Genomic DNA, 19,569 nt, shown 5'->3' on the forward strand with positions numbered 1-19,569 from the left:
GACTCTGAAAAACAAACTGAGGGTTCTAGAGGGGAGGGGGGTGGGAGGATGGGTTAGCCTGGTGGTGGGTATTGAGGAGGGCACATTCTGCATGGAGCACTGGGTGTTATGCACAAACAATGAATCATGGAACACTTCATCTAAAACTAATGATGTAATGTATGGGGATTAACATAAGAATAAAAAAAAAAAAGAACTAGGTGCCCATTAAAAAAGGTGGTTGCAAATAAATACGTATACAGTGGTTAAAAAAAAAAAACAAAAAAAACAATAAGGTTCAAAGAGATATAATTTGTCTTTTTCCTTTGTTCCCTGCCCTTGTTTCAATTCACATTTACGTAAGAACTGTCTACATTTCCAGCACTGTGATAAAAAGAAGCACCACATATATGAATCAACAAAATAATTTAACATTAGTTTAATTTTTTATTTGTTTGTGTGTAATCTTATTGTAACATCTCTATGCTGCGTAATAATCTCAAACAATACTTGCTTTAAGAAAAATGACACAATTATAAACCATTCCATTGTATAATGTTTAAAAGATGTTTTTTAATGAGCTTAACAGGAAGAAATTAAAAACAAGATAAAGCTCCTTGGAGGAAACTGCACAGTAGTTAAGGAAATTATGCAATGCTAAATGGGCATTTAGGAGAAAGGAGAGGGGAGCTGAAAGTCACACCAGAGACTGACAAAGGAATGAGGCTTTGCAAATGAACTCTCTCACCAGAGGAAAGGCAGAAACCTAAATTTGTGAGTACTGGAGACGTGGATCGCCAACTTCGCTTTGGGCATTGAAGTTAAATTAGAGCAAAAGGAGATGCTTGCGTGATGTCTTAGTTTTCTGTTCACTGAGGAAAGCAAGAGGACAAAGCTTTTAGAGAAGCTGCCATTGATCTCCAGAGGGTAGGAAATCCATCTTGATACATATCTTGGAAATTGTCTCCAAGGTAATTGACATCCATAGATGCACACAATTGCAATGTATAGAAGCAAGAATGTATATAGGACTTGTGGAGGTTAAGATAACCTTACATTAGTCATTCATAAACAGATTACATTGTATCAGGTACTACTTCTGTTTGCAATGTGTTTCCCAGAAGGCACACTAAAAACTCTGTAACAGCTAAACATATTTGCACAGCTAGTTTGTATCCAAGTATTTATATGTATACCTATCCAGGGGTATTTTTCAACTTTGCCTTGGAGGATCCAGAGGAACTTTGAATCCCATTTTGCAAAAATGCCAAATAGTTTAGTCTAAGGCAACTCTCCATAGGATAACAGGAGAGTGTCAAGTGGATTTTTGTATAATTTCCATGCACATTATTTCTCTGAGGGATTTATATATTTCAGCACACTTGGAATATTGTGCATTTCCCCAGTCCTGTCACTCTAAGCATTTAGCCTAGCTGAGATCATACATGTCTGTTTTCACTTGTATGTCATGTGTCTACCTGAGATCAACATATCTCACTACTAGATACTTAAAACCCACTGTCTTTCCACAGGCATCTCAATTCAAAATGTTCAAATCAAACTGAAATCCCTGTCTCTCTCTTCAAACAAGTTCTTCTGGTAGAAAGCTAGAAAATAGCTTTTTCTTTCACCCTCCTCTCTCCCTCAAACCTTTTACCGACCTAATTACTAAGTCCTGTGGATCGCCCACTTAAATATATCTCAAACCCCTCTTCTCCTCAGCATTTGTTCAGACTCTCATCAACTTTTGCTCCTGTGATCCGAGCAGTGTGCTACATTGTTGCCAGGATAATTAGCCAAAAGGAAGAAGGTGCCTGGTGGTCTCTTAAAAAATGTTCCTTTAGATAATATATATGGCATTTTATTTTTATATCTATCCCTTTTCCTGATGCTAACACTGCCTTCTCATCTCACCATCCCTGCTGCCAACCCTGGGGTCCAGCCATACCAAATCGTACTCATTTCCCTGATACGACCTTTTATCTTCCTGTCCTTCCTAACGAAAAGCCCCCCCCCCCATGCCCCTAGTTTTCCTACCTAGACAACTCCCAAATAATTTTCTCTTTCCTGATCCATTTACATCTGAAGAGTTTATCATTTTATGATTTAGACTTTAATGGGCAGTTATAGCATGGATCGTACTGCATCATTCTCCAATTCTATGTGTGCACATAACATATACATATGGACACATACATGTGCATGTGTACATATATGTGTACATATACTTATACTTATGCATATGTATATACACTTAATCTATATCTACATACAAAAGAAAGAAAAGAAGTGAGGTAGACAATGGGTGTGAGAGAAACTACAATGTAACAAACAAGGCTAGATATGTGTATATGTGTGCATGTGTGTGTGTGAGAGAGAGAGAAGGGGAAAGAGAGAACTTGTGTCTATACACCTTTTCAAAATACAAACCATTTGTGGATGTATCCCGTATCTCATATCCCTCTTTATTAATTTATTAATATTTCCTAGCATAGTTCCTGCCCACACTGTAGGGCTTCAGTCAGTGTTTTATAAACAAGGAATGCTTCTATAACACCATTTATTTGTAATTCTTATAAACTACAGTTTTTAGAACCATGGGGAAGAAGCCTACAAATATTTTAGTGGTCACAGTAAAAACCACAGTTATATCTAACCAATATAAATTATAGAACAGAAAAAGGGAAAAGGAGACAAATTTCAATTTCGTTCCTTCTTTCTCATGCTAAAGCATTTTCCTTGGGACATACCTAACTGTTGCTCTAGTTGAAATGTGCTTGATAATTTTAAAATATGCAGATCAGCCCGAGGCCTACATTACCTTGGAATCCTCAGTAGAGGAGAGGTTGACTCTATTTACAAAGCGAAAATCAGCACTTATTAAATCAAATCTCTCTTGTACCAGGCAGGGATTATGGTAGTCTCACAGCTCACTGAATGTATGGGTCTTAAATCCCTACGTATATCATATAGACATTTCCTTGAAAGACCTTGTTTCATGCAAACTTGTTTATCTGTCCAAGGAGTATAAGGATCCCAGCAAAAAAGTCAGTCATGTTTGGTCCCTGAGTATTGCAAAAGCACCAACCAATAAAGGTTTCATTTCCCTGTTTGTATAAAATTCATAGACATTTTAAGAATTTAGTATACTCTATCTAAAGTTGTCTATATAATCTACATGCAAGTAGTGAATCACGGAATTAATGAAAAGCAAAATGCTCCAGGGAAGATAAAGAGAATCTCTGATGTACCAGCTTCTTTCTTGGTGTAGTGGTTTTTGAGCCAAAGAAACTTGATCCCTAATCTGACTTTTATTTATTTCCCAGTTGTATAACTTCGAACAAGTAACTTAAGTTGACAAGTTTCTGTTTTTTTTTTTTAAATGAATAGAAAGGCATAAGCAATTATATTGTTATATTATTATAATTATATAAATGTGAAGTTTTAATGAACTGATATTTGTATGATATTTTATAGTGTTTAGTAAATGTTGTAACACTGTGCCTATTACTATTATTTTTAATTCTGCTTTATTTTATTTAAGTTTAGGCAAACCAGATAACCCATATTTATGTAATTTAATAGGCTAAATAAGGTCAGTGGCTGGGGCGCCTGGGTGGCTCAGTCGTTAAGTGTCTGCCTTCGGATCAGGTCATGATCCCAGGGTCCTGGAATCAAGCCCCGCATCGGGCTCCCTGCTCCGCGGGGAAGCCTGCTTCGCCCTCTCCCACTCCCCCTGCTTGTGTTCCCTCTCTCGCTGTGTCTCTCTCTGTCAAATAAATAAAATTAAAAAAAAAAAAAAGTCAGTGGCCAATCTAGGTCATCAGATAAAACACATAAATATACATATGAAATCTTTCTGTAGACTCTGAGTGATTCTGGAATTGTTTACTATTGCTTCTGAATTGGCTATAGTTGTGTATAATCTTTAGATATACTTTGATGGGAATACACAGAGATGGTATTAAAATAGTCAGAAAATTAGAGTCTCATTAAGTTTATTTGTACACCCAAAGTGTCCCATTACCTATAATTTATCTTAATAGAAACTTTCCTATAAGAGGGAAATTCTGTGTTAATTTTCAGAATGAATAACCCAATGAATAACTGATTTTTGTTACTATTAATATTTCATGGCAAAAAAATATAGTAGACAGCAATAAATTCACTCTTTTGAGTGTGCCTGGGATAGATCTGGAAACTTACATCATACATTATCATGTCAAATTCTCTATATTTGAAGATTATCTACATACAAAATGTCCTAAAACTTATCTTAAGAGAGTCAACAATAAATACAAATAAAACTATCACTCAATTTGTTTGCATTTTATAAATCTCCACCCCCCCCAAAAAAGTCTCATCTTAACTGACATTACAGAAATGTGCTATTTACTTCTCCCTGATGCCCACTTGTAAGCTTGGTGCAAACATGTCTGTGACTCAATACTAAGTAGACGAAGGGCATACTTCTATAACAGTTGGTTTTCTCAGGAGCCCATACCCACAGTTAAGATGATGTTAAAATAATCTACTCTCTCTGCCTTTTGTTTCTGTGATAAGATGTGTGGGAAATCATCTAAATGTGAATAAAGAGCAATGGTCCTGAACTATGCCCTCGAGTAGGCTCATTTGTGGCTTAGAGCTTTTCGCCTGGGTATCAGATGTTTAGTTTCCTTTCTTCTTGAGTCCTAGTGAAATACTGTCCCATCGAAAAACTAGAGCCAAGACCTAGGCACCAGCTGGCTGGCTGGGACCTTGACCATCTGCATAAGTGCTTTTGTAAATGCTTTTTCTCTAAGCCTGGACCTTCCTTCTTGATGTCTCTTTTATTATGTTTAATGGATTTGAGAGTCTCATCCAACAGCATTCTCTGCTATTATTAAGGCAAAGATAGTGGGACTAGCCTGGTCTCTGCAGATCAGATATTCCTTAATCACTTACACTGTTGTGGGCGAAAATCAGTTACCATAACATTTTCCAAGAGATGCTTAAAAAAAAAAAAGCCAGGGTGCCTGGGTGGCTCAGTCGGCTAAGCGTCTGACTGTTGGTTTCAGCTCAGGTCATGATGGGGTCCTGATCTCAGGGTCAAGAGATCCTGCCTCCCCACCCACAACTCAGGCTCCGCCCCCAGCGGGGAGTCTACCACAAGTCAGGCTCCGCCCTCAGCGGGGAGTCTATTGCGATTATCTCTCCCTCTCCATTTGCCCCTCCCCCTGCTTGTTCTCTCTCTCTCAAATAAATAAATCTTTTTCTAAAAATTTTATTTATTTATTTGAGAGAGAGAGAGAGAAAGAAAGAGCGGACATGTAGGGGGAGTGGCAGAGGAAGAGGGAGAAGCAGACTCTGCCGAGCAGGGAGCCGGATGCATGGCTGGATCCCAGGACCCTTGGATAATGACCCGAGCGGAAGGGAAATGCTTAACTGACCAGGCCACCTAGGCACCCCTAAATAAATCTTTAAAAACAAGAAAGCCATTGGACACAAATCTTGTCCCAGTTGGTTTTGCCAAGCCCTACAGTGATCAGGTTTCAGTACTTTAATCTTTTCATAGACCTCTTCCATGAAGCGTATTTTGCTTTTCTGAGTTTAGGGAAAGAAGAAAGGAAATGGGATGAAAGAGACTAACTATTCAGGCAGGATATCAGGAGCTTAGATTTCAGAGGAGGAAGTGTAACACCTTCTGTGTTAACACAATGAAACCGCAACATTCAAGGACCACTGAACATTTGACTGATTGAAGAGCGGGAAAAGGTGCTCTGGAGGCCTCATTCATGCAAGTATTCATTTGTTCTTGTGAGGTAAGCACATTCATTTTGTTGTGGCTTCTGAGGTTATAGGTCTCTCCAGGCTTAAGGTGCTTTTATTTAATCTTTGGCCACAAAAGAACAGCAGCAGGGCATCAGAGACAGGAAAACAGTAAGATCAGAAACATTAGCTATACTCCTGGAGAAGGAAAAGGGAAGGGGAGGAAATCCATTTTTATCAAGAACCTATTATATATCACAGTTACTACTGAAGACATCTTACATATGTGACCTTATTTCTTAGCTGTAACACCCTCAGTATTTTATATGTAGGAACCCAGGTCTAGAGAAGCTAAATTGCCTAATTTTATGCATTTTCAGTTTCTGAAATTATACAGGCCTCCTTAGACAAGCCCCCCAATCATACTCCCTAAAAGAGCACCCCTGCCATTCTTTAGCCCCTTACCTGCTTTATGTTCCTCACAGGCCTTACCATACCAGCAGACATCACATTATATTCATGTCGTTATCACTTTATTGTCTACACCTTGAACCAGGAGCTCAGTCCTTTGTTGGCCACTGTAGCCTAATTCCCACTTAGTGCCTGGGCTATAGGAGGCTTTTAGAAATTATCTACTAAACCACCCTTAATTCAAGATTTCTTTCTAACTACTATAATATATTCTTTTTCTATTTTATTTTCTTGTTCATCTTAGCTTCTTAAAGTACGGGCATTATTTCTTCAATCCTCTTCCTGCTTTTCTTTTATTCCTCAGCTTAATATCCGCCAGCTTCTTACAAAATGATTGCAACTAAAACCAACTGGGGAAGATCATCCACGATTACTCCCATTATGTAAATTCCAATAACTGCTATCCTGTGCTCCTTTAATTGGACTTCTTGGAAACAACTGCCACTTTTGTCCTTTCTATTCTGTTATTCTTGGGGTTTTTTTTTTAGCATTACTGAGTTACAAAAATATATAAAAATAAAAAAATACAGAAAAACAAACATTAAAAGCATGTACTATTTCATCACCAAAAAATCTTCACAACCACTTTGAAGCATTTGTCATTTTCTTTTCCTGCACAGAATCACAGAATATGCCCTTTCATAAATTAGAACCTTGTTAATTTCCAACTTGGTGAACTCTTCTTTTCCTCTCTTTATGGCATATAGTAGTTTTAAGTAGTAATTTTAAGAAAAGACTTAAATCAAGAGGTAAGTTCTCCAAGAGCTCCTGGGTGGCTCAGTCAGTTAAGCATCTGATTCTTAGGCTCAGGTCATAATCTCAGGGTCCTGGGATCAAGCCCCATGTTGAGCTCCACACTCAGTATGAAGTCTCTTGAGGTTCTTTTTCTCCCTCTGCCCCTCCCCATGCCCATGCTCTCTCCCTCTCTCTCTCCCTCTCTAAGATAAATAAGCCTTTAAAAAAAGAAAGAGAGAGAGAGAAGTTCTCCAAAAAAAGCTTCCACTGTAAATGATGTACTCAGACCCTTGCCCCCCTATTTGGATAAGTGCTGCTCTTCTGTTTGCCCATTGCATTCTGTGCATACTTCCTTTATCACACACGATTTCCTAATGAAATATTCTCTCCCCTACTAGACAATAAGCCACTCATAATCAGGAATCAAGACATTAATCTTCATGTGCTTAGGTGCAAACACAGTGCTTGTCAGTGGAAGGTAAGCAATAGATTTTTGTTCTTCACTTATTGTTTTAAAAATTAAATTATGTCACTTGAACTAACCCAGGACTATGAGACAATTTCAACAGAGGTATCTTTTTAAGAGTGAATAATACAAGTTAGTATCTAGAGCAAAATAGCAGAAAATACTTTTGGAACTCAGTTTTCAGGTGCCCCCTAATCTTCTAATCCATTGCCTCTTTTGGAATCAGACCAAAGGTGGGTGCCCATGTTATATTAATGTTCACCTCTCCATATACCTCTAACAGCACAAGACCATGATGATAACTTACGTCAGGCATACCTGACCGAAGTTTGCTGTTTGTTAATACCAATAAAAATTTACTACTGTCAAAGTCCCTGTGAGTGTAGAGCTCTTTGATCTAATCTCCCACCAACCTCCTGTTGTTTGGTATGATCCAGCCACACCATCTTTAGTTCTTGACATCCATCACTCAATTTCCAATCTTATTGTCTCTCACATGCCATTACCTCTGGTTGGTGGCTTTTCCCATCTCTTTCTATGGCTGGGTCTATTTCATCTTGCCATGTTTGGATAAAATATTACCTCTTGAACAAGACCTTCCCTTATTCTTCCCTGTGGCACACACATGTTCATATTTTTATCCATGACTGAGCCAAGACCTCGTATGTATATAATATTTTTACTTACATCTGATCTGTCTCCCCTACTGTAATGAAAGGTTATAGTGACAAAAACCAGGACTTTCTTTCTTTTTTTTTTTTTTTGACAAAATTCATATATCTCATTTCTATAATAGTGTTTGGTACAAGCATGTTTTCCCAATAAATATTTTTAGGTAAATGAATTTATGATTTCACTTGAACAGATCCTCATATAACATATCAAAGTTTCCTAACCACAGCACTGTTGACATTTTGGGCCAAGTTACTCTTTTTCATGTGAGTTGTAAGGATGTCAACCAGCATTCCTATCTTCTACCCAGTAGATGCTAGGAGTAGCCACCAGTTGAGACAAGCAAAAATGTCTCAAGACATTACCAAATGTTCTCTGGGTGGCAAAATTGTCCCTGACTGAGAATGACTGCTGTAGATCCACACAATAAAATAAGGTAAACAATGAAGCAGGACATCTGAGTTTCCACCTCTCCCTGTCCTTCTAAATGACTGAGATGTTTATCTTCCACAGATATAGCATTCTGGGAAATGTTGAATTTGGATCAGCCAATCTACATGGACATTTAAGTTCTGAGGCTACTTTTATAACATTGACTAATAATAGTAATAGAGCAGTACTTGCACAAATCAACATTACTGAACCCATAAGTACGCTAGTGCCAGCCATTGAGCCAAGTGCTTCACAGATGTCAAATTGTTCAGTCTTACACTGTTCCATGGAGTATGCACTGCTATCCAGGTTTACTGAATGGCACTGAAAAATAGAGGGTTCAGTTTAACTGACCAACATGAGAAAGCTACTAAGTGAAGAAGACAGCATTGGGACTCATGCAGAATGACTCCACAGTCTGCTGCAGATCTGTCCCATATGGCAGCCGCTAGCCAAGCTACTAAACCTCATGTAGCTATTGACAAGAAATGTGGTTAGTCTGAATTGACACTTGAGAACAACTAGAAAATACTTGATGTAAGTGGGTATTTCAAAGAATTATGGGGAAAAAAGAATATAAAATATCTGAATAAGTTTCATATTGGTATGTATAAAGGACAACATTGGGCTAAAGAAAATATATGGTAAAAATACATGTCTTCTGCTTCTTTTAACTTTTTTATATGGCTGATAAAAAATTTTAGAATTACATATGTGAACATACTTTTTTGGTTTGCATTATATTTCTATTAAGCAGCATTTGTTTGTTGTCTATCATTTCCACTCTGAATCGCCTTCATTTTTCCATACAGTGGATATAATAATAATAATAATAATAATAATAATAATAACAAGGGGTCTAAATAGGTTAGTTCTGAGTTCTCAATGTTATGCTGCATATGGTCTTCATAAAGTGTGGAACTCTCTTCAAACACTGGTTATTTAATGAAATGATTAGAAATTAAAAACTAGTTTTCTGGATATTAGATGACTTAGACTATCAAGTAACATTCTAATTGCCATGACTGAGTGTTCCCAATAGTAAGATATGGTTGCAAATATTCATAGCAGAAAAGATAATTGAGAAAATAAAAATCTACAAATTATGTTTCTATCTATAATTAAAAAATAATGAGGCAAGATACAAGGTACTCTAAAATTCCACTAAATGTATTGTATTGTACATAGGGGGTTGGACATGGATTTCAACCCACCTCTTTCATTACTTGTAGTTTGGCCTTAGCATCTATAACCTTGGTTTCCCCATTTGTAAAATGGAGATCATAATACTGAACTGAATGAGTTATTGGGATTAAATAAAGTAGGTCAATAAATAACTCAGTACAGTGTCCCCCAAAAAATGTTATTCAGAAAATAGGTTATGTTGATGCTTCTTTTTATTATCATCATTATATTATTATTATTACCAGGGCTATGACTATTATAATTACGTTAGGGCTTGTGTAAGGTGACTATCAGATACCAATCATAAATGCTGACTTCACAAAAGGAAAGGAAATAATTATCGAATGAATTAATAAAGGTGTCGTAGTAGATGAAAGAATATAAAATGAATTTTCATTGGACATTATTATTTTTCAAATATCTAATTTTTGCCTTTAATTAGAATCTACTAATTTGCTTAATTGGATGCACCATTTTTAGATGAGCTGTGTTTTTGACATATGTGTATATATGTTCCTGAGCATTTAAAATATAATACTCCCCTTAATGGTCATTTATTATTGACAAAATACTTTTTTGAGGACTACTTTTGCTTATTGTGGATAATGTGATTAATTAGTTATGGTTTATTCTCCTAGATTTGCATGTTCATTCTCCTGATAATAAATTCATGCTAAGAGGTGGTCAGAAATATATACAAAATGTGAAATTTGAATTTTAATGCAACTAGGCATATCTTCAGATTTATTCTAAAAGAACCATTAGGGATTGTTATTGGTTTTCTTTTCCCTGCCCATGCTACAGGTAATCTGGAGCTGCAATCTGATTATTTGAAAAGGGCATAAACGAATACTCTTTGCTCTGTGTTTTGGGCCAAACACCACAACAGCAGACCTAATGGGCATATAACTTAATATCCAACAAAAGGATCATCACAAATAATAAGCAAAAGATTAGTCTGCTCAAAAAAAATTCTATGTGAATTTTATAATTTTCCTATACATGTGATTTTAAACAATTCAATTCAAATCATCACTATTATTGGGGCGCCTGAGTGGCTCAGTTGGTTAAGCATCTGCCTTCGGCTCAGGTCATGATCTCAGGGTCCTGGGATTGAGCCCCACATCGGGCTCCCTGCTCCACAGGAAGCCTGCTTCTCCCTCTCCCACTCCCCCTGCTTGTGTTCCCTCTCTCGCTGTGTCTCTCTCTGTCAAAAAAATAAAATAAAATCTTAAAAAAAAAAATCATCACTATTATTAATAATCAAAGTTAGATAAAAATAGCATAGTTTAAAAGCAAAATGCTTTTAAACAGTCAAAATAATAGAGTGAATTCTTAGACCCTAAATCCTTCTGCATTGTAGTCTTTAGTATAAAAATATAAATATCACAAAAAGCTACATTTTAATATGATATCATACAAGTATTTAAGCTAAAACCAAACTAAAATTGGGGGATCAATTTAGAAGTTAATACACAGCAAATTCTAAACTTAAGGACACAGATCCTACTACAGCCTGCATATTACGCCACTTTTTTTTTTCAGTTTTTTTTTTTTTAAGATTTTATTTATTTATTTGACAGAGAGAGACACAGCGAGAGAGGGAACACAAGCAGGGGGAGTGGGAGAGGGAGAAGCAGGCTTCTCGCTGAGCAGGGAGCCCGATGCGGGGCTCGATCCCAGGATCCTGGGATCATGACCCGAGCGGAAGGCAGACGCTTAATGACTGAGCCACCCAGGGGCCCCTATGCCACTTTTCTAACAACATAAATTTCATCTTGAAGTATAGGATCTTTCACGTCAGCGGGAAATTTTCTGATTCTTGGGAGTGCCCGTTCATTTCTACCAAATTTGTATAAAAAGAGAGAATAAATACATGTATTATACGGTCAGAATCTAATGGTTCCTAACCTATTCTTGATCTCTTTTGAGAATTTGAAGGTTTCATTTTATAACAAAAATAGATCGAAGTAGAAAACAGTAGCACTAAATAGATTTAGTGTTTTATAACTAAATAGGTCAGGAATACAAAATGTTTTAGTATAAAAAAATCTTATAGTATGATTACCATTCCAAACACAGAAATAGTAACTGCAAGTCTGACCCAGTGATATTAAATGCAAGTCTGATTAGTTTGTTAGGTTCTGGCTTCTATCGCCCTTTCTGGCTAAGTCTTCATATTATGACAAATTAGATATTTTACTGAAATATTTTACCCTCAAGTTAGGATCCTTCTTATTGAATTCTAAGTGGAAATAAACACATTCATTGTAGAAGCAGGGCTTTGTTTTCCAATAAAACATTATTTCCTTTTGCTAACTAAAAGAAACAGTTCTTGGATTAGTCATAGATGCAGGTTTTGTGATCACAGATCCCCAGCTTCTAAATGAAATATGTCTGAAATATTTAATTTTTATATTTTAGTAACAGTGAATTCATCAGCATATGCACCTTTTCTTCACGTTTGTAGCACATTTTCAATGTTTTGAAAATTAGATGATTGACAATTGCTTTTTACTTTTCTCTTTTCAGTCCAAAGCTTTTGCCCTATGGAAAGACCATGAAAGGCAGCTTACTCTGGGGGAAGCGAGGTGGATTGTCATTTACATCTGTCAGTGTGATGTTCACCGTGGTAGTCCCCGATAAGCCTCCCATCTGGCCGCCCATATCTTTGGCCTGGATTACCACTTGATATTGCTCCCTGTTTTCTCTGTTCATGTTTGGTAAAGCAGTCCTGATGATACCTTGAAGAAAATACAAAAACTTCTGTTATCCTCATTAAAATCTCAACTAGTAGTTGACTAAGACCACAAATTATCTATCTAGTGATTTTTGAAAGACAAAGTATGCTTTGCTATTAATTTTTATTGTCTAGAAATTGCAGAAGTGATTCAATGTAAATATTTTACCATTTGCGTGGTTTTTCTGTTACCTAAAGAAGGTCATACGTGCTATTTAGTTGCCTAAACTCATAGGTAAAAAAACCATAAAAATCAGGTATATTTTGATCAGCTCACTCAATCATTCAACTTTGAATTCTTAAATCTTTAAGTGTGGCATCATTACTCTTCTGTAAGCATTACTGTTAATGTTCTTATTTTCCCACCTTTTTTCTACTTATAAAGATCATAAAGACTTAAATGAACAAACACTGATTCATGATTCCTGACCTGTTTCAGGCTCCACAGAGAAATATGGCTGCCCTTGAAGTATGCTGTAAATAACTCTGGCGCTGTTCCCATAGGAAGGGTCATCGGCATCTGTAGCTGTGACTTGCACCACAGAAGTACCTGAAGTATCCAAATTCAGCTTAGTTCTGCACAGTACCAGAAGGAGGAGCAAAAGCACTGGTTTTCATGGAAGACTTGAATGATTTTGGCTTTAATAATGACCTCTTAAAGAAATATTTATATATAATTGACAAGAAAATCATATTTATAGTGTTATTACAGGAAAATTGTGAATTCAGCTACATAGTTAGCCAACAGGTATATTTTCATGCACGCATAAGTAATGCTACAATGTATCAGATTATAATAAATGCAGTTACTCTGCAAATGCTCAGGTTTGATATTTAAATTCATTTTCACATAATATATTTGTTTAGTGTAAAGGGCATATCTGATCACAAAGGAGTAGGTGTGCTCTTCTTTCCTCCTGTCCACTAATTAACTGTAAAAATAATTAACATCTGCTCTAGAATACAATTTTATGAATAGATTAAATTCTAAATTTAGAAACAATCCAAGATGATCCCAAGTTCCATGAACTATTAAAAGCTATTTAATAAAGTTCAAGAAATATAAAAGGGCTTTAGACTAAAGCAATTGCCAAAGTCCTTGGGATTTAGTGAAGTAAATATTAAATAATAATCCCAGAACAGGGGCGCCTGGGTGGCTCAGTCGTTAAGCGTCTGCCTTCGGCTCAGGTCATGATTCCAGGGTCCTGGGATCGAGCCCCGCATCGGGCTCCCTGCTCCGCGGGAAGTCTGCTTCTCCCTCTCCCACTCCCCCTGCTTGTGTTCCCTCTCTCGCTGTGTCTCTCTCTCTGTCAAATAAATAAATAAAATCTTTAAAAAAAAAAAAATAATCCCAGAACAATGCTTTTGAGAAATGCAGAATTGAAAATGTGCTGTTACAACTGTTAAAAGTATCAGAATTATTTCATCAGTTTATATGACTTCTCCCACATTTGAGAAATAAATCTATTCTACTAAGTCTAAATATATATCTCTAAAAAATGTTATCATTGCTTCCTGATAATTATTTTTTTGTCATTCTCTATTTAGTAAAAAAAAAATAAAGTAGTCTGAACTTTCTTTGCTTACAAATACAACTTTCATTTATTTCCAATGAAAAAGAAAATTTCATTATCTTGAATATTATACTTACAGCTTTATCATGCCTTCTGTCTTACAGATTCTACAACCTAAATTTTCAATTCTGTATCAGTATGTGATTGTGGAATTTCAACTGGTTTATTTGAATAACGGATTTATATCAGCGGAGTTTTACATATAATGATTATAATTAAAAGATGTTTTAAAATACTTAATATGAAAGAATCAGATACATCTACAGCGTTCTGAATGTGCTTATAATATATTTCGTGTCAGAATTTTACACAGCTGTTATACAAATCTGAGTGACAAGGATGTATTTCATAGTTTTCTACTAAAGTTCAGTGGTATTTTCTTGGGTTTTTGAGGGAAGTATCTACTTATTTGTAAAGATTTACAAATCCATAACGTAAGAAATGATTTTTTTTTTCTGACTCATTTTCAACATGAGGAAATTAAATAAGTACTCTTTGGAGGGAATCAAAGAAGATGTCAATTAACTGATCATAGTATTTTAAGAATTTCTTGATAATTATTTTTTATACTTTTTGTATACCATGAAAACACTTATAAATGAACTTACCTACAACAGACATTTCTGGAACACTAGCTGTATAAATTTCTTCTGGGAACGTTGGCTCATTGTCATTGATATCATGGATTTTGATCACAAACTCAGACTCTGGTTCTACTGGTCTCAAAGTTCTTCTGTTAATAGCTTGTGCACGCAGAGTATAAAAGGCCTTTTCTTCCCTATCAATTCTTCTTGTGGCATGAATGTCACCTGTTTTTTCATCAATAATAAAAAGAGTACCTGCTCCATCTCCAGATAAAATATATTTGAGTGATCCATCTCCTTTATCTTGGTCTGAATGAAGCTAGGGGAAATAAAAAAGAGCACATCCATGATAATGTCTAAAAGTACATAATGCTGAAAGAATTAAAAGTCTCTCATGTCCCATCACTGAATAATGGGGTCAGTTATCTTAGTTCTTGAAATGAGAGTTGAATAAGTATGAACACACTCATCTATATGTCTTAAACAATAAGACTAGCCTCTCACATATCGGTATGATTTTAACTCTAAATGGAAAAAAGTAATAAAAATAAACCAAACAAGTTCCCCTCTTTGCTTTGCTTGGTAAATAACCATTTTCATAGGCAATTAACTCTTGACAAAGACATGTATCATCAGTCTTGACATGCTTGTGTAAACATTACTTCTCTCATCTCTTTCTGTGAGTGGAAAATTCTTTTACTCTCATATTATTGAGGAAATTCTTATAAATTTATTATTTGTTATTGTATTTCCATGGGAGAATTAGAGATGTCTTAACTGTAAGACAGGCAAAGTTGTAAGAGACATAGCACCTATTTTAGAAACACTATGTATTTTTGGTTCACATATGCACACACACACACAAAAGATTGCCCCACAGATATTTTTGGGACTCAGGGAAAGAGTAAAAATAGATGTCTCTATTTTAAAATTATAAATCAAGTTAATAAATTCTACAATAAAATATGCTCTATATAGGCTCCTACCTTGTCAAATCTATCTTCTTAATAACCTCAAACAAGTTTTGTGCAGGAAAAAGGCAATAAATACAAAACATGTCTGTTTCCTGCCCTTTGTCTATGCCCACAACACTTATCTTCCAGAATTCACTCGTCATGTCAAAGAGTGTTGCAGGCATTCATGTGGACATTTCAGCCCACTGTGTCACCCATCCCAGTGCAAATGAGACCCAGGATTCCATGTTTTCATTTTTTATTTTTTATTATTTTATTTATATATATTTTTACTTATATATATAATATATATATATATTATTTTTTATTTTTTATTTTCATGGGCAAAGTCCATCTATGTTGTATTTTAATAGATGCCCACTAGGACTGTCCCCATGGTTCAGGATGCATATAACAGTGGGTAAGTCCGGCTTTTGGGTGACTGACCTGAAGGACAGAGCCTCCTTGGACCTAAAAGCAAGCTGGGGATGTCTGGGCAGGGAATAATGGGTCCCAGGTACCTTGAATATAATCTGGAAATTGATGTGTAGGTTCCAAATGTGAATATCCCCTGCTCTCCATGGAACTCTTACCCTGAATGGTGGAGCTTAGGTATAGGAGGGACAGAGCACGGCTTTGTAAAATACAAGGATTGTAACTTCTTCTTTAATTGTACCATCCAACCAATAAACATTTTCTATGCTGGGATCATAGTTTGATTATTTGCAGTAAGAGATTATGTTTTTAAAATTTTTATTTTGTTTTTCTATCAGATAAGAAATATGAAAACAATGTGTAGATTTGCTAAAGTTCTATAAGGCATTTATTATAAGTTAGACATCATTGCAAACATTTTTTTTAAGAATTCATGTAAAATGTAGTCATAAATCAGAATAGGCACAATGAGGTATAACCTAGACAATTTAAAATTGGAGACAATATCCTTCAATTATGCAAAAAATTAGAGAATTAGATATTTATCTAAATAAGGTTTGGTATTTTGCTTTAGCTTATTTACATCAACAGACATTTTCATCCAATTGCATATATGAATATTAAACTGATCACTTTCTATTTAAAGTAGAATTTTATTTTTTTATTTGAAAGTTTCTTTTTCTTTTTTGGAGCTTATGTCAATGGACTTGGCTGCGGAATCATTTTTACATGAACCTGAACCTGTTTAAAATAAATATATGTTAGAAACATACACCTATAACTAATATGTTGTATTACTGGCTATTGTTGGGTCTATAAAAGCAGTCTACTCTTTAGTTAATGGTTTTTAGTAATTAACATTAAGCCATCAAATTTGGATCAAACTCAGTTTTTCTGATTTCTGGACAAATAACTCATTATTACAGATATAATGGGGGAAAAAAACCCAAATGGATATGCTCTTTAAAGAAAAAGAGAAGTCAGGGAACAAATAGCTTTTTACTGCATTTTTAGCTATTCATAAACAACAAGGTAAGGTTGAGAAACTCAAGAACTATCTGCTTTTAGCTAAAAAGCTCTCAGAAGTAACATATGACTGTGTTGTCCAGGGAACCACTCTCAAAAAGTCACAAGATTGATGCTTTTTAGTAATTGAAAATACACATAGTTGCCAGGAACCTTTCCAATTACATGAGTGTGCAACCATGGCAATTTTCCAAATGGCAGATATAAGCATTGCATGTTTCTTATTCTGTCTGGGAATCAAAATAATTCAAGAAATGATTATTGATATTATTAATCATTGGATCAGATAACTGTGGTTTGAGGCAAACAGTTATGACTTTTATTGTCTATTCATTCAACAATTGTAATTGAGAAATATGTGCTTACTCTCATAAGAATCAAGTACTTCTAAAAGTTAATCAGCAATTCTATTCTAGTGCTATGGAAAATTCAAATGAAATTCACAAGACATCTCCAAAACTAGCCCACAGCAGTATGAGGCTTTCCTACAGCGCTATCATTTAAACTACTGGATAAAGAATGAGTAGAGGTTTAAACTAGGGAAATTTTTGCTTTTTACAAACTGTACAGAACACTAGGTGAATACAGAATGTAGATTTGGAGTGGGGAAGGATATACAGCAAGATGTAAATCATTAAGACCAGTTCTGCTATTCTAATCAGTTAGACATGCAAAAAAAATTGCTAGAATGATGAGATCTTAATTATTATAAAGTTCAATTTTGAAATATGAATCACAGCAGGATTTTTACCTTCACTTATACTATAGAAAGAGAAAATTACGTCTTGTAATTGGGCCCCATACTATGGAAGTTTCCGTGGGATTAGGAAGTTGCACATGATAGAACAAGATCAGAGAGATGAGGGTTAAAAGCTGGACTGTGATTTGAGGAATCAGAAATGAGTATTAAGGAGGGCACGTGTTGGGGGCGCCTGGGTGGTTCAGTCGTTAAGCGTCTGCCTTTGGCTCAGGTCATGATCCTCAGGGTCCTGGGATCAAGCCCCACATCGGGCTCCCTGCTCAGTGGGAAGCCTGCTTCTCCCTCTCCCACTCCCCCTTCTTTTGTTCCTTCTCTCACTATCTCTCTCTCTGTCAAATAAATAAATAAAATCTTAAAAAAAAAAAAAGGAGGGCACGTGCTGTGATGAGCACTGGGTGTTACACGCAACTAAGAAATGAAAGTATTTCTACTTCCTTATAATTAAGGGAAACAAATTAGACCTATGCATTTATAAGTTTTGGTCTTAAAAAGCCAGACTTATAAAACATTTTTCTTAAACCATTAGAGCTTGTGGAAAAAAAAAAAGAAGTATCTTATTTTCTTGCAGAACACTAACACTAGAATAAGGGGCCCAAATTACCATTGGCCTGTGTTAATCAAAATATGATTTAAATAAACATGTTGGGAACTGGACAAGAAAGAAACTGCAACAGATATTTACTGTAAGGCAGAGAGATGTATTTCTAGACCGCCTGAGACCTGGGGAGTTGAAACCATGTTTGAAACGCTCACAAGACAAGAGCTAACTCATAGCAGGAATGCTGGTATTACTGATTTCTTACAGTTACAGAACGAGACCAGTGGACAAAATTCTTGAATTATATTCTCCTGCTTAAGTGTCCTCTCTTCTCTTTAAGTTGCTCTTTATTATTTTAATTATCCTTCTTTCGTATATTTTTCCCACCCTTACCCTGGTATAATGTTCCTCATTCCTTGTATGTGTGATAGAATTTTATTTCACATTCCGATTCATTTACTAACTAAGTAAAGATCAGACCAGGGTTAGTTAGTCCTTGCAACAATAGCTTTCACATTACTCTTCTTTTTTTTTATTTGGATGTTAGGTATCAATACTTGGATTTATTAAATACTTAATTGAACAAAATCAGTTGTTTATGTTACCAAGAAATACGATTATGGATCATGTGCCAAGTAACTTACAGCATCCACTTTGAAATAACTTTTGTATTGATTTGACCTTGTGCTATTTTATTATGTGAGACATTAAGTTTTCTTTAAACATAGAAAAAAATGTCAGATTATTGTGGCTTTAGTTCCTCAGTAACACCTGTTCTCCTGTGTGAAACATTTGTGCCACAAATCTTTAAGAAGAATTTTATGTTAATACTGACCTTTTCTTTCCTTGAGGAAAGCCTATTAAAAATTCACAACCTGCTGTGTTCATTGTAAATTCACAAGCAGATAAAGGACATGGCAAGATACATGACAATTAATGAAAATAGAACAACTAGTCCTGTGCTGCACATTTAAAAGTCATTTTCCTATTATTTAACTTTTCTATTTAGATGTAGTTAATTATATAACCCATTTGCTTGTATCGAGTAGCGTGCTTAATAATTAAAACTAAACAATCCATTGATTTTAAAGAAATACTTTAACTACAAGTTATTTAATGAAAGCCTGTTAATTTTAAATGTGGCAGGTTTCCTCTAATTTTACAACATTTCATGTAAAATGTCATCTTAAGGTATTTGTCTAAAACAAAGTTTGTAACCTAAGAGAGGTATTGTGGCTTATCTAGTTTAAGGCCACTTTTTTTTTTTTTTT

At 35.4% G+C, this 19,569-nt stretch overlaps 1 protein-coding gene across 3 annotated transcripts in view; it reads right to left on the minus strand.

Moving 5' to 3' along the window:
* LOC102732812 (cadherin-10) overlaps positions 1–19,569 on the minus strand; it is a 163,379-nt gene that overhangs the window by 41,150 nt on the left and 102,660 nt on the right. For all 3 annotated transcript variants that reach the window (XM_081825929.1, XM_081825930.1, XM_081825928.1), the window contains exons 3-5: positions 14,611–14,905; positions 12,859–12,978; positions 12,265–12,432 (exon numbers count right to left, since the gene is read on the minus strand). In XM_081825929.1, the coding sequence (XP_081682055.1) occupies positions 12,265–12,432; positions 12,859–12,978; positions 14,611–14,905 (583 nt within the window). The remainder of the gene's footprint in view (positions 1–12,264; positions 12,433–12,858; positions 12,979–14,610; positions 14,906–19,569) is intronic.

Source organism: Leptonychotes weddellii, chromosome 7 (assembly GCF_054177405.1).
Source record: "Leptonychotes weddellii isolate Sample4059 chromosome 7, ASM5417740v2, whole genome shotgun sequence".
Taxonomy (NCBI): domain Eukaryota; kingdom Metazoa; phylum Chordata; class Mammalia; order Carnivora; family Phocidae; genus Leptonychotes; species Leptonychotes weddellii.